Source organism: Papio anubis, chromosome 9 (assembly GCF_008728515.1).
Source record: "Papio anubis isolate 15944 chromosome 9, Panubis1.0, whole genome shotgun sequence".
Classification (NCBI taxonomy): Eukaryota; Metazoa; Chordata; class Mammalia; order Primates; family Cercopithecidae; genus Papio; species Papio anubis.
Genome location: NC_044984.1, coordinates 89,932,585 through 89,944,990, shown reverse-complemented (window position 1 = coordinate 89,944,990; position 12,406 = coordinate 89,932,585). Strand labels below are relative to the sequence as shown.

The window sequence follows — 12,406 nt, the reverse complement described above, 5'->3', positions numbered from 1 at the left end:
GGCAACAGTCTCAAAAAAAAAAAAAAAAAAAGAAAGAAAAAAGAAAAAAGGTGGGGAGGGCCTTAAAAAAATGTAGGTCTATAGCGCTGGAATCCTCAGTATGAGCTACCTTTCTTCTAGAGCAGAATTAAGTAGTCTGAAGCAATGAACAAGTATGCTACAAACTCAGTGGGGTAGCAAGAAAAACAAATCAATTCGCTCTTCACAACAACCTTCCTATATAAATATGTCAAAGTTGTCAGACTCAAACAGAGCTAGGGAAAGCCATGAAGAGACGGTTCTCATGCTTATATGCCTGATAATGAAAATGACTGAAAACCATAACCTTGCACAAAGCCCACTGCAACCTCACACAAAAAAATACTTCTGCAAGGACATCTGCCCAACAGCTGCCTGCCCAACCTCCAACTGGCGTCACTCTTCTTATTAATCTTTGGAGCCAAGGATAATTATTTCAAAACAATTATGTCATCCTCATTTTCATCTTTAAAAACCTCTGTCTTCCTTAACTCCCTGAATATGCACAAGTTTACTATGGCATTCCCACTGCAATGCTCTATTCCCAAACATCATTTTCTTTTAGGGAGCCTGTGTTTGTTATTCACGTTGACAAGTAACAAGCTTATTTTAAAATTCAAACTTTGCAAACTGACCCTTACAAGCCAATCAATTTTTTTAAAGATGATTTTATTTTATTTTATTTTATATTTTATTTATTTTATCTTATCTTATCTTATCTTATTTTATGATGGAGTCTCGCTCTGTCGCCCAGGCTGGAGTGCAGTGGCCGGATCTCAGCTCACTGCAAGCTCCGCCTCCCGGGTTTACACCATTCTCCTGCCTCAGCCTCCCGAGTAGCTGGGACTACAGGCGCCCGCCACCTCGCCCGGCTAGTTTTTTATATTTTTTAGTAAAGAGAGGGTTTCACCGTGTTAGCCAGGATAGTCTCGATCTCCTGACCTCGTGATCCGCCTCGTGATCCGTCTCGGCCTCCCAAAGTGCTGGGATTATAGGCCCACCGCGCCCGGCGCCAATAAAATTTTTTAAGAAAGTTTCTTAGCCATACCAACCTAATATGTTAGTTGCACAGAAGAATGAACCACCAGGTCTGGCAGACTCTCTCAAGAAGGGCTGGGCACGGTGGCTCATGCCTGTAATCCCAACACTTCAGGAGGCCAAGGCGGGTGGATCACCTGAGGTCTAGAGTTTGAGATTGAAAGGACACAAAGATAGATGTGTACCCGCCCCCCCGCCCGCTACACCCTTTGTTCTGCTCTCTAATTTTTGCACATACCAGAGATTTCGTAAGTTCTGTGAGTACCTGTTTTTCTGCACGTACCAGAGATTTTGTAAGTTCTGAGGCAAGGTCACAAGACGTGTTTAAGTAAGATAAACTCTTGCTGCCATAAACCTGCTCTCCCGCCTCAAAGGTTGAACCGAAATATCAGAAATGGCGGGAACCAATCATAGTTAGCCAAATCGCCTTGTTCAAACACTAGCCAATCATATATCTGATTTGTATAATAACTCTATGCCCACTTTTCTTAGACTATATAACACTGCTCGGAGCTCAGTGGGGAGCTCTCCTGCCCGTCTCGTTTCGCGAGCGAGGGAGAGTTCCAGGTTCGAACCTGTAATAAAGATCCTTGCTGCTTAGCTTTGACTCTGGACTCTGGTGGTCTTCTTCGGGGAATAAACGGTCTGGGCATAACAAGATCAGCCTAGCCAACATGACGAAATCCCGTCTCTACTAAAAATACAAAAAGCAGCCGACTGTGGTGGCACACATCTGTAATCCCAGCTACTCAGGAGGCTGAGGCAGGAGAATGGATTGAATGGCTTGAACCTGGGAGGCAGAGGTTGCAGTGAGCCAAGATCACGCCACTGCCCTCCAGCCCGGGTGACAGAGCAAGACTCCACCTCAAAAAAAAAAAAAAAAATTAGCCAGGCATGGTGGCAGGCGCCTGTAATCCCAGCTAATGGGGAGGCTGAGGCAGAATTGCTTGAACCCAGGAGGCAAAGGTTGCAGTGAGCCGAGATTGCACCATTGCACCCCAGCCTGAGCAACAGAGCAAGATTCTGTCTCAAAAAAAAAAAAAAAAAAAATGTATAAGTCTGGTAATAAATTTCAGTATTTAGACATAAAAGAGGACTGTTACGTTGGTGGTAACTGTCTATATAGAAGGCACGGTCAGGTTCCAGAGGAAGAATCACTTCTGCTCTTGGTAGAAACACATAATGGGCAATAGGAAATGCAAAGAATGCTGAACGGTGTGAATTTACTGAGTAAGGGGCAAGAAAACAACACGAGAGTCTCCACTCAGAGTCTACAAAGAGAGACAGAATTCTGTTAAAGGAAATATAGAAAATATTCTATAAAGAAGTTATTAGAACAGGGTCACAGAGAAAAATGACCACAGATGAGGGAGGAGGATGGTGGCTGGGGGATGATCAGACAGACCTGGGAGCTGGAGGAGGACTGGACTGACAGAGATTAACGTACAGCACCAGAAAGCACAGGGGACTCTGGGAGTATATACCTGAGGTAGTCACTGGTAAAGACTAGAAAGCAAAGGGACTTGGGAATTAAAGTGATACACAAGGAACTGGCCTCCAAATTCTGAATGTGATTCCAAAAAACCACAGGCTAGGAGCAGTGGCTCACACCTGTTATCCCTGCACTTCGGGAGGCTGAGGCGGGAGGATCGCTTGAGCTCAGCAGTTCAAAATCAGACTGAGCAACACAGTTAGACTTCGTCTCTACAAAAAAATTAAAAATCAGCCAGGCACGGTGGCCCTACCCGGGAGGGCTAAAGTGGGAGGATCGCTTAAGCCTGGGAGGTTGAAACTACAGTGAGCCTTGGTTGTACCACTGCGCTACAGCCTGGATGACAGAGCAAGACCCTGTCTTTAAAAAACAAACAAAACCGGCCGGGCGCGGTGGCTCAAGCCTGTAATCCCAGCACTTTGGGAGGCCGAGATGGGCAGATCACGAGGTCAGGAGATCGAGACCATCCTGGCTAACACAGTGAAACCCCGTCTCTACTAAAAAAAATACAAAAAACTAGCCGGGCGACGTGGCAGGCGCCTGTAGTCCCAGCTACTCGGGAGGCTGAGGCAGGAGAATGGCGTAAACCCGGGAGGCGGAGCTTGCAGTGAGCTGAGATCCGGCCACTGCACTCCAGCCTGGGCGACAGAGCCAGACTCCGTCTCAAAAAAAAAACAAAAAAAAAAACAAAAAAAAAAACAACAAACAAAACAAAAAAAAACAACAAAAAAATCACAATGAGTCATCCTCAATGGCAAGAGACCTGGCTTCTCTCAGCCTTGATTTGACTAGTCACAGAAAACTGGCTGCGCTTTTTGGTTGCCCCAGGATATTTCCTTAGGTGTTTTCTTATCAGCTAACAGTGTGGCTTGGCAATAGTTTCCAGTTAGTTACAACAGTACTCCTACCATGCTCTAAGCAGGTCATTTCCCCTGTCTTCTTTCCTTGAATTCCCAAGACAGAAACATGAAGCAGCTGACTCAAAGAAAGCACTCGACAATAGTTTGTAAAATCAATTTCAAAATAAGATATATTAAAAGAATATACCTTGATATGTCTTCCCATCTATTTCAACTTCATAGGACTCCATAACTTCTTGGATGGCCTCACCAACATCACACAGACGAACATCAATTCCAGCACACTAAAAAAAGTGTAACATATGCTTTATTATTCAAAGTGCAAAATTTTCATAGCAACTTAATTTTGTAACATTTAAAAATAAGGGACAATCAAAAACTGCTTTGTACATAGTAATTTCCTGTTTAAAATACTGTGCAGAGGATTATGGGAGGACAGTGAAGTATTAAGCACCAGGAATCTGCTTCCCTAAATAGATAACAACTACACTGACAAAATCTGTCTAATGTAACTACTTGGGAACTTTGGAGTCTACTGAAGCCTTGCAACTTCCAGGGGAATAATGGGATGGTCAAGTGTGGTTAACTTCCATCCATTTCAGCTCTTAGCACAGTAGCAGCACTACTACACACTGTTCCATAAGCTCGTGGTTGGCTCATATTCCTGAAGCAACATGCACACAGCTTGGGGGTATGTGAGTGGGCAAAATAGTCTATGTCCTAAACATCAGGGATCTGTGCTTCGATACCTAGTTGCTGCTTCTGGTCACATAGGCCCAGATATAGAAGTGGCCACTGTTGTTGCATCTCCCTTCATAGTTGCAAACCTCGCCCCTACACACCCCTGTGACTGAAGTGACTTTCAGATTTAAATGGTGAGCACCCCTTTCCCCTCCACTCCCTCACACTCAGCATGGCCTCCAGCCCACACTCATTTTTATTTTTCTCCCCCTTCAGGGCCCAGATATTAAAGACTAGGTCATTCAAAAACAACTGCATGTACGAGAAAATTGTAAAAGTGGGCGCACATGCCCAGGGAAAGACCTGAGAAAACCTGAAGTTTACACCTCAGGTGGATGCTTGGCAGAGACTGGCTACAAGAATCAAAAACAAAAAAACCAACACAAAAAATCTAAAAGAAATGCTGGGGAAGGGGGAATATCTGATTTTCAGAATTACCACATTACACTGAAATATGCAGTGTTCAACATAAAGTCACAAGGCATATAAGGAAATAAGAACACCCATCAAAGGAAAATAATAAATTGACAGAAACTATCCTTGAAAAAAAAACCTGATGGCAGATCTACTACTAGACAAAGCCTTCAAAACAACTCTTCTAAAGATGCTTAAAAAATTAAAGGAAGACATTGAGAGAGCCAAAAAAAAAAGTATGAACAAAATGAAAATATCAAAAAAGAATAGAAAACCTAAAAGAAAAAAAAAATTCTAGAGCTGAAAAGTACAGTAACTGAAATGAAAAATTCACAAGAATTCAAAAGTATTTGAGCAGGCAAAAAAAAAAAAAGAAAGAACCAGCAAACCTGAAGATAAGGACAAGGGAAATCACCAAGTCTAAGAATAAAAAAGATTAAAGTGAACAGAACCTCAGGGACCTGCATATCAAGTAGACCGATATATGTATTATGGAAATTTTCAGAAGGAGAAAGGCAAACAATATTTGAAAAAGTAATGGCTGGAAACTCCCCAAATTTGATGAAATACAAGAATATAACATCCAAGAAGTTCAAAGAACTCCAAAAAAGATGAACTCAAAGAAACACACACACACAAAAACATGATAATCAAACTTGCTAAAGGACAGAGGGAAACCTGAAAGCAACAAGAAAGAAGTGATTCACTATATAGGAGGGATGCTCACTTAGACTTCAAGCACATTTCACACTAGAAACTTTGGAGGCTAGAAGGCAGCAGTGCAACATATTCAAAGTGCTAACTAAAAGAAAAAAGCTGTCACCCATGAATCGTATCTGGGAAAACTGTCCTTCAAAAGTGAGAAAGAAATCAGGCTAGGCGTGGTGGCTCACGTTTGTAATCCCAGCACGTCGGAAGGCCAAGGTGGGAGGATCACTTGAACCCAGGAGTTCAAGACCAGCCTGGCCAACAAAGTGAGACCCCATCTCTACAAAAAAGTTTTAAAAATTAGCAAGGTATTGTGGCACATGCCAGCTACTTGGGGAACTGAGGTGGAAGGATTTCCTGAGCCCAGGAGGTCGAGGCTGCAGTGAGCCATGATCATACCACTGCGCTCTAGCCTGGGCAACAGAGCAAGACCCTATTTCAATTTGAAAAAAAATATATTATCAAAAAAAAGTGAGGGAGAAATTATGATTCCCAGATAAAAGCTGATGGAGTTAATTACTACTAGACTGGGCCTGCAAGAAGTGCTCAAGAAATGCCCTGCAAAGGATACTACATAGTAACTTGAAGCCATATGAATTTTTAAAGTCTCAATGAAGTAAAATAAATAGTCAATTGTAACAACTAATATTATTCTAACAGTAGTCTGCAAACACTGTTTTCCACATGACTTAAGGAACTAATACATTTAAAAAAAAAATTTTTTTTTTTTTTGAGACGGAGTCTCGCTCTGTTGCCAAGCTAGAGTGCAGTGGCGCAATCTTGGCTCACTGCAACCTCTGTCTCTCTCCTGGGTTCAAGTCATTCTCCTGCCTCAGCCTCCTGAGTAGCTGGGACTACAGGCACGCCACCGTGCCCAGCTAATTTTTGTACTTTCAGTAGAGACAGGGTTTCACCATGTTGGCCAGAATGGTCTCGATCTCTTGACCTTGTGATCCGCCTGCCTCAGCCTCCCAAAGTTCTGGGATTACAGGTGTGAGCCACCATGCCCAGCCAAAATTATTTTTATTCTAAAAGCTAGTATTATTATAACTTTGGTTTACAATTCCATATTCTATTTTCTATATAACTCAAGAGACTAGTTCATTTAGAAGAATTATTAGGCCGGACACAGTGGCTCATGCCTGTAATCTCAACACTTTGGAAAGACAAACTGGCAGGATGGCTTGGGACCAGGAGTTCCAGACCAGCCTGGGCAATATAGCAACACCCTGTATCTAAAAAAATTCTAAATGTTATTTTATTTTTACAATTAGCTGGGTGTAGTGGTACACGCCTGTGGTCCCGGCTACTTGGGAGCTGAGGCAGGAGGTCTGCTTGAGCCCAGAAGGCCAAGGCTGCAGTGAACTGTGTTCATACCACTGTACTCCAGCCTGGGTAACAAGGGAGACCTGTCTCAAAAAAAAAATCCTGACAAAGGAAAACCTTGAACCTGATGGCTTCCACTGGTTAATTCTAACATTTAAAGAACTAATACCACTCCTCAAACTTTTCTAAAAACCTGAAGAGAATACTTTCTAAGTCATTACATGAAACCAGCATTACTCTGATACCAAAGCCAGGCAAAGACACTATAAGAAAATTACAGGCCAATATTCTTATGAACGCTGATGCAAAATCCTTAATAAAATATTAGCAAACCAAATTTAATTGCATATTAAAAGGAACACACACCATGACTTAGTGGGATTTATTCCTGAAATTCAAAGATGGTTCAACATAAGAAAAACAGATCTAATACACACATTAACAGAGTGAAGAAAAATAACCATATGACTGCCTGAATTGATGCAGAAAAAGCATGACAAAATTCAACACCCTTTCACAATGCAAGGCTCAATGAATTAAGAACAGAAGTAAACCACCTCAACATAATAAAAGCCATCTATGAAAAACCTACAGCTAACATCATACTCAATGGTCAAAGATGGAAAGCTTTCCTCTAAGATCACAAACAAGGCAAGGAAGGCTATCCACTTTTGCCGTTTTTACTCAACATAGGTCAGAACAATCAGGCAAGAAAAATTAAAAGGCATCTAAATTGGGATGGAAGTAAAACTATCTCTGTTCACAGATTATATGATCTTACCTGTGGAAAACCCTAAAGATTCCACACAAAAGTAGTATCAGAATAAATTAATTCAACCAAGTACAGGATACAAAGTCAAAACATAAAAATCATTTGCATTTCTACATACTAACAATGAACAATCTGAAAAGGAAATTACAAAAATAATTGCATTAACAATAGCTCAAAAAAAAAAAAAAAAACCACTTAGGAATTAACCCCAAGAAGGTGAAACACATTGAAACACATGTACAATGAAAACTATAAAATATTGCTGAAATAAAGACATAAATGGAAACACATCTGATAAGGTTTGACTCTGTGTCCCCAACCAAATCTCATCTCAAATTGTAATCCCCACATGCTGAGAGAGGGAGGTGACAGGATCATGGGCGTGGTTCCCCCATGTTGTTCTCATGATAGGAAGTTCTCATGAGACCTGATAGTTTTATATGCGTCTGGCATTTCCCCTGCTTGCAGTTCTCTCTCCTGCTGCCATGTGAAGAAGGTCCTTGCTTTCCCTTTGCCTTCTGCCATGATTCTAAGTTTCCTGAGGCCTCCTCAGTCAGGTGGAACTGTGGATAATTAAACTTCTTTCCTTTATGAATTACCCAGTCTCAGGTATTTCTTTATAGCAGTGTGAAAATGGATTAACATAACATCTCATGTCTATGAATTAGAAGACTTAATATCGTTAAAATGTCAATACCATCTGAAGCCATCTACACATTCAACACAATCCCTATCAAAATCCATTTGGTGGTTTTTGTAGGAAAAAAAAATGCTAAATTTATATGGAATCCCAAGACATCTTAGATAGCCAAACAATTTTGAAAAAGAACAAAGATGAAGAATTTACACTTCTCAATTTCAAGACTTACAACAAAGCTACAGTAATCAAAACAGTGCGGACATCAGGCGCCAATAGTTCGTGCCTGTAATCCCAGCACTCTGGGAGGCTGAGGTAGGAGGACTGCTTGAGGCCAGGAGTTCAAGACCAACCTGAGCTTGTCTCTATAAAAAACAAATAAAATTGATGGGTATGGTGGCATGAGCCTGTAGTCCCAACTACTTATGAGGATGAAGTAGGAGAACTGCTTAAACCCAGGAGGTACAGGTTGCAGCAAGCCAACATCACGCCATTGTGCTCCAGCTTGGGTGACAGAGCAAGACCCTGTCTCAAAACCAAAACCAAACCAAACCGAAAAAACCCAGTGTGGTACTGGCATAAAGACAGACATATAATCCAATAAAATAAAATGAAGAGTCCAGAAATAAACCTCACTTACAAAGACAAATGATTTTTTTTTTTTTTTGGACAAGGTCTTGCTTTGTCACCTAGGCTGGAATGTAGTGGCGTAATCTTGTCTCACTGAGGCCTCAACCTCCCGGGGCTCACGAGATCCTCCCATCACAGCCTCCTGAGTAGGTGGGACCACAAGGTGCACCATCACACCTGACTAATTTGTTTAATTTTTGGTAGAGATGGGGTCTTGCTATCTTGCCCAGGCTGGACTTCAACTACTGAGATCAAATGATCCTCCCACCTCAGCCTTCAAAAGGGCTGAGATTATAGGCATGATGCACTGTGCCTGGCCCAGATGAGCTTTGACAAGGGTGTCAAGACCATTCAAAAGCAAGAGAACAGTCTTAACAAATGGTGCTGGGAAAACTGGACATTCACATGCAAAAGAATGAATGTGGACTCTTACTTAACACCATATAAAAAATTAACTCAAAATGGATCAAAGACCTAAGTTGAAGACCTGAAACTATAAATACCTTAAAAGGAAATGGAGTAAATGCTTCATGACATTAGATTTAGCAATGATTTACTGGATATGACACCTAAGGCACAAGCAACAAAAGAAAAAATAGACAAACTGGGCTTCATGAAAACATTTTATGCTTCAAAACACAGTATCTGGAGTAAAAAGGTAACCTACAAAATGAGAAAAAATATCTTCAAATACTATATCTGATACAGGACTAACATCCAGAATCTATACAGAATTCCTAAAACTCAACAACAAACGAATCAATTAAAAAATTTTGGCAAAGAGCTGGGCACGGTGGCTCATGCCTGCAATCCCAGCACTTTGGGAGGCCGAGGTGAGGGGATAGCTTGAGCCCAGGAATTCAAGATGCTCCTGTGCAACACACCAAGACCCCCAATTTGAACCTTTTTTGAGACGGAGTCTCGCTCTGTCGCCCAGGCTGGGGTGCAGTGGTGCGATCTTGGCTCACTGCAAGTTCCACCTCCTGGGTTCACGCCATTCTCCTGCCTTGGCCTCCCGAATAGCTGGGACTACAGGCGCCCACCACCACACCCGGCTATTTTTTTTTTTTTTTGTATTTTTAGTAGAGATGGGGTTTCACTGTGTTAGCCAGGATGGTCTCGATTTCCTGACCTCATGATCCACCCACCTTGGCCTCCCAAAGTGCTGGGATTACAGGTGTGAGCCACCGCACTGGGTTTTTTTTTTTTTTAATTAAAAAATAAATAAATAAAAATGGGCAAAAAACTTGAATAGATATTTCTCCAAAGATATTTAAAAAACAAACAAACAAAAAAACTACCCAGAAAATAGTAAGTGTTGGCGAGGAAACAGAAAAACTGGAACCCTTCCTTGTGTACTGTTGGTGAGAATGAAAATGGTACAGCCACCGTGGAAAGCAGTAGAGAAGATACTCAGAAAGTTTAAAAAGATATAATTACCAGATGATTCCTAAATCCACTTCTGGGTATATACCCAAGAACTGAAAACAGACCTTGAAGAGGTATCTGTACACCCATATTCATAGCAGCAATATTCACAATAGCTAAAACATGGGAGCAATCCAAGTGTCCATCACTGGATGAATGGATGAAGAAAAATGCGGTATATACACACAATAGATTTTTTTTTTTTTTTTTTTTTTTTTTTTTTTTTTTTTTTGAGACGGAGTCTCGCTCTGTCACCCAGGCTGGAGTGCAGTGGCCGGATCTCAGCTCACTGCAAGCTCCGCCTCCCGGGTTCACGTCATTCTCCTGCCTCAGCCTCCCGAGTAGCTGGGACTACAGGCGCCCGCCACTCGCCCGGCTAGTTTTTTGTATTTTTTAGTAGAGACGGGGTTTCACCGTGTTAGCCAGGATGGTCTCGATCTCCTGACCTTGTGATCCGCCCGTCTCGGCCTCCCAAAGTGCTGGGATTACAGGCTTGAGCCACCGCGCCCGGCCCACAATAGATTATTTAGCCTTAAGTAAATTCTGACATATGCTACAACATAGGTGAACCTTGAGTATATTGTGCTAAGTGAAATAAACCAGTCACAAAATAACAAATACTATATGAGGTACTTGCTAGTCAAAATCATATATAGTAGAATGGTGGTTGCCAGCATAGGGGGAGAAAAGGAAATTGGGAGTTACTGTTTAATGAGTATAGAGTTTCAGTTTTACAACATGAAGAGTAAACAGAGCTGAATGGTGATGATGGCTGCACAATATTATGAATGTACTTAATACTAACGAACAATATACTTAAATATGGTTGGGCGCAGTGGCTCATGCCTGTAATCCCAGCACTTTGGGAGGCCAAGGCGGGCAGATCACTTGAGGTCAGGAGTTCGAGACCAGCCTCGCCAACGTGGTGAAACCCCATCTCCACTAGAAATAAAAAATTAGCCATGCGTGGTGGTGCGTGCCTGTAATCCCAGCTACTTGGGAGGCTGAGGCAGGAGTATCACTTGAGCCCGGAAGGCAGAAGTTGCAGTGGGCCGAGACTGTGCCACTGTACTCCAGCCTGGGCAACAGAGTAAGACCCATCTCAAAAAAAAAGAAAAAAGTTAATATGGTAAATTTTCTGTAATGTCTATTTTAACTGCACTTTTCTCCAATAAAAAAAAAAAAAAAAAATTGGGTGGGTGGGGAAAACCTGGGCTGTACCAGAGCTTGGTGGACAGAGAGGGATGAATCAGTTGAGCACAGAGGATTTTGGTGGCTACGAAACACTCTGGATGGGCCGGGCGCAGTGGCTCACACCTGTAATCCCAGCACTTTGGGAGGCCGAGGCGGGCAGATCATGAGGTCAGGAGATCGAGACCATCCTGTCTAACACAGTGAAACCCCGTCTCCACTAAAAATACAAAAAATTAGCCGGGCGTGGTGGCGGGTGCCTGTAGTCCCACCTACTCAGGAGGCTAAGGCACGAGAATCGCTTGAACTTGGGAGGCAGAGCTTGCAGTGATCTGAGATCGTGCCACTGCACTCCAGCCTGGGCGACAGAGAGACACTCCGTCTCAAAAAAAAAAAAAAAAGAAAAAAGAAAATACTCTGTATGATACTATAATGGTAGATGCATTTATATTTGTCAAACCCCTTAGAATGTATATTACTAAGAATGAACCCTAATGTAAACTATGAACTTTGAATAATTGTGATGTGGTCAATGTTGGTTCAAATGGTTTTAACAAATACACCTATGTGGTGGGGATGCTAACAATGGAGGAAGTTGGGGAGGGGTGGGAAATCACTGTACTTTCTGCTCAATTTTGCTATGAACCTAAAATTGCTCTAAAAAAGAACCACAAAAAAACCATTGCCAACTGACAGGCAAAAATAGATCCAAACTCTGTTTTAATAAAGTTTAGCAAAGTTCAAGGGTAACAAACAAAAAAACAAACAAAGAACAACCTTTGGTACACAATCATACAATTACCCGCTTAAAACCATAAGGGCAATGGATCAGTTTTATTTGTCTTAATTACCCAAAGACCTTAAACAGGCCTTAAAAGTGCTTAAATGCTGTTAAGTGTTTAAAAGACCTTAAAGTGCTCAAAATACTTGGAATGAAATGGTGCTTTAATAAAAGTTCACATACCTTTATTCCAGTGTTAGTAGCATCTTTTACAGCTTTTAATAATGTATCATATTTGGGATTAAAAGTGACAGTAAAAGCACAGTCAATAATCCTACCTGAAAGAGAAAATTCCTTTTAATTTTACTTATCAGCTAGTCAATTTATCTACTTTACAGCATTTAATCTATTAATCTTGCTAGTTTAACAT

At 41.6% G+C, this 12,406-nt stretch overlaps 1 protein-coding gene across 2 annotated transcripts in view; it reads right to left on the bottom strand.

Moving 5' to 3' along the window:
• METAP2 (methionyl aminopeptidase 2) overlaps window positions 1–12,406 on the bottom strand; it is a 41,296-nt gene that overhangs the window by 5,878 nt on the left and 23,012 nt on the right. For both annotated transcript variants that reach the window (XM_003906973.4, XM_009181449.3), the window contains exons 7-8: window positions 12,220–12,314; window positions 3,596–3,692 (exon numbers count right to left, since the gene is read on the bottom strand). In XM_003906973.4, the coding sequence (XP_003907022.1) occupies window positions 3,596–3,692; window positions 12,220–12,314 (192 nt within the window). The remainder of the gene's footprint in view (window positions 1–3,595; window positions 3,693–12,219; window positions 12,315–12,406) is intronic.